Source organism: Perkinsus marinus (assembly GCF_000006405.1).
Source record: "Perkinsus marinus ATCC 50983 genomic scaffold scf_1104296934246, whole genome shotgun sequence".
Classification (NCBI taxonomy): Eukaryota; Perkinsozoa; order Perkinsida; family Perkinsidae; genus Perkinsus; species Perkinsus marinus.
This window is the reverse complement of record NW_003214886.1, coordinates 163,094-165,797: the sequence shown is the minus strand read 5'-3', so window position 1 is coordinate 165,797 and position 2,704 is coordinate 163,094. Positions and strand designations below refer to the sequence as shown.

The 2,704-nt window shown below is 41.2% G+C and overlaps 1 protein-coding gene across 1 annotated transcript in view; it reads right to left on the bottom strand.

The window, feature by feature from the left end:
- The window catches only part of Pmar_PMAR004738 (hypothetical protein), a gene marked incomplete at both ends in the record, with an annotated part of 7,660 nt that overhangs the window by 3,506 nt on the left and 1,450 nt on the right, over positions 1 to 2,704 (bottom strand). The window contains 3 exons of the mRNA XM_002785044.1: positions 293 to 470; positions 687 to 784; positions 2,190 to 2,278. Coding sequence (XP_002785090.1) covers positions 293 to 470; positions 687 to 784; positions 2,190 to 2,278 — 365 coding nt within the window. The remainder of the gene's footprint in view (positions 1 to 292; positions 471 to 686; positions 785 to 2,189; positions 2,279 to 2,704) is intronic.

Sequence of the window (2,704 nt, the reverse complement as noted above, 5' to 3'; positions counted from 1 at the left end):
AATTACTGAAAAAACTCTACTATAAATTTTATATATTTTTACCAAAAAATACGCCAATTTTTTTTCCAATTTTTCTGCAACAAAAATAGATTACAATATCAAGCTCTCCCATTCTTCCCAAAGCCCGGCCAACTCACCCCGTGCTGCTCCTCCCCTCCACTTCCCCCCACAGAAACTCCAACATACTACCATTCGCCTGCCCTTCTCCCCATCTCGGTGTACACTCATCATCATCCGAACATGACGACTCTGTCTCTTCTGATGATACCATTTCCGTGGCCCATTGTTTTACTCGCCACAACGTGAGGTTCTCCTCTTCCTCCTCTACTACTGGTAAGGTGACTATCTCCTCCATTTCCACGCCAAAGTCCGAGGCCAGGCTGATGACCTCATCGTTATTCCCATTATCTACGGTCACCACCGCTTCGTGCATTTCTTCAACCGCGCTGCTACCACGCTTCTTGCGCTTCCTGAAGTAATAAAGTTTCACCCTAGTGATATGAAAAACCTAGTGAAAGATATATTTTACAAACAGCTGCATAGCTCGAAAATCATGTTTTTCGCCACTTCACGGAAAACGGGTGAAAAACTCCCATTATTAATACAACAACCGTTTATGAAACTTGCATATCCAGTAATTTCAGTATCCATTTCCACTCATTTAACCCAGAATTCGCCATTATTACCTTTTGCGTCTACGACGCCGTTTCCCCCCACTCTGCATCTCCACAGAGTTTTCCTTATCCTCACCACAATACGGTGAAGACTGAACACATGCTTCTCTCTGAAAACAATTTAATGAGAATTTCATCAGCAAATTGTGTGAGGAAATAACAGACATATGAATTCACAGGGCGATCCAACTTAACAACCACTCTTCTCCATTTCCCCGCTGAAATAAATTCTACGGTTTCAGCATTGCATTATAAGAATCATTGGAGTTTCACCCTAGTGATATTGAAAAAAAAAACACTAGTGAAAAATCTATTTCACGACTATTGCGTAGCGCGAATATCGCGTTTTTCACCGAGTTTTACGCCACTTCACGTAAAAGGGGTCGTGAAACTCCAATAATTTACTTAAAATTTCTGAGAAATTACAAAACTCTCGAGTCCTAGAGTTCAAAACGAGCTCTCTCTTTTTTTCCACAGACTTACAACATCACTCGTCGTTCCTCCATTACTACTAGAGGCAGCACTCGTCGAAGGAGAGGCGCAACCTTTACTATCCTCAACTCTCATCACATCCCCCTCATCTGCGGCCGCCCTAGCCATCACTAAGGCAACTGCAACATACCTCTCTCACACTTCCAGAAATATATCATCTCATAAAACCTCCTGTGGCCATCCTACCCCTTCGAATGGCTCAACCTAGAAAAATCTGAGAAAACTTGAAAAAATCGGGAAAAGTCAGGAAAATTCGGGGAAAATTCGGGAAAAAATTAGGAAAAATTAAGGGAAAATTCAGGAAAAAATAGGAAAACTCGTAAAAAATCGTGACAAGGAGTTTACTAAAACCTCCTCCTATCTACTCCTATTAGAGAAACCCTACAATTCACCAAAATATCTACTTCATCTGACACAGCCACTTTCCAAGACTGATAAACTACAACTCGACACAGGTGCGCATAAAAATACAGCACGAGTTAACGGTGGAGAACAAACTGTTGATATACTAAAAATACCAAATCAGTTCTCATTCAATCAGCTGCAACCACTTAGGGACATCCAACTTTTCCCAGTGGGGCACTCAAGACACTGCTTTATCCTGCAAACAATGAAGTTTCACCACCCTATGAAAAAAACTAGTGAAAAATATATTTCACGACCGCGATTACCGTGTTTTTCGCGTAAAACGGGTGGAATTCCAGTGCTGGAGGAATATATTTCACGAATTTGCACACTACTTATACAAGTGGGGTAACGGTGTACAAAAATCAATTTCAATTCCCCAAAATTTCCTCCCAATTTTCGCATTGTCACCAACACACGTATTTTTCCCAAACCAGGACACACTCCAAATTCAGTAATATTGGAATTTCACCCGTTTTACGCAGAGTGGCGTAAAACTCGGTGAAAAACGCGATATTCGCGGCCTGTAATAGTCGTGAAATATGTTTTTCGCTAGGGTTTTTCATATTACGGGTGAAACTCCATTATATTACAATAATTCCCTTATGATTCCCTAACCGCACTGCTCTTCGCTTCCCCTTCACCAGGTGGTGCATACACCAAGGCCACTTGACAGGTACAATCATCAACTGAGCCAGCCTGACGTGCTAAGGTCACCATCCTGAGATGAACCAATATACTCTACACACAATAACTAGGAAATTTACATCATAAAACATGGCTACATCTAATATTAAACCATATTCTGGACTCTACTACTACCACTACATTCGTTCAGTGAGCGTTTTCCATCCAACACGGAGACGTGCGCGCCTCGATTAACAGTAAACTTGTGCCGTCACATTCAATTCTCAACATCCTTGCGAGTGCGCCTCCATACACCACTACTACTTATATTATGTAATTTCATCCATTTGAAGTGGCATAATACTCTGTGGAAAACCCGATATTCGCGGTGATAATACTTTTCGCCAGAGTTTTTCATATCACCATTGAAACTCCAATAAAACCACATACACTACACTCATCACATTCCTTAAAACCACACAAACCAAAACGATTGTTTTTCCCCA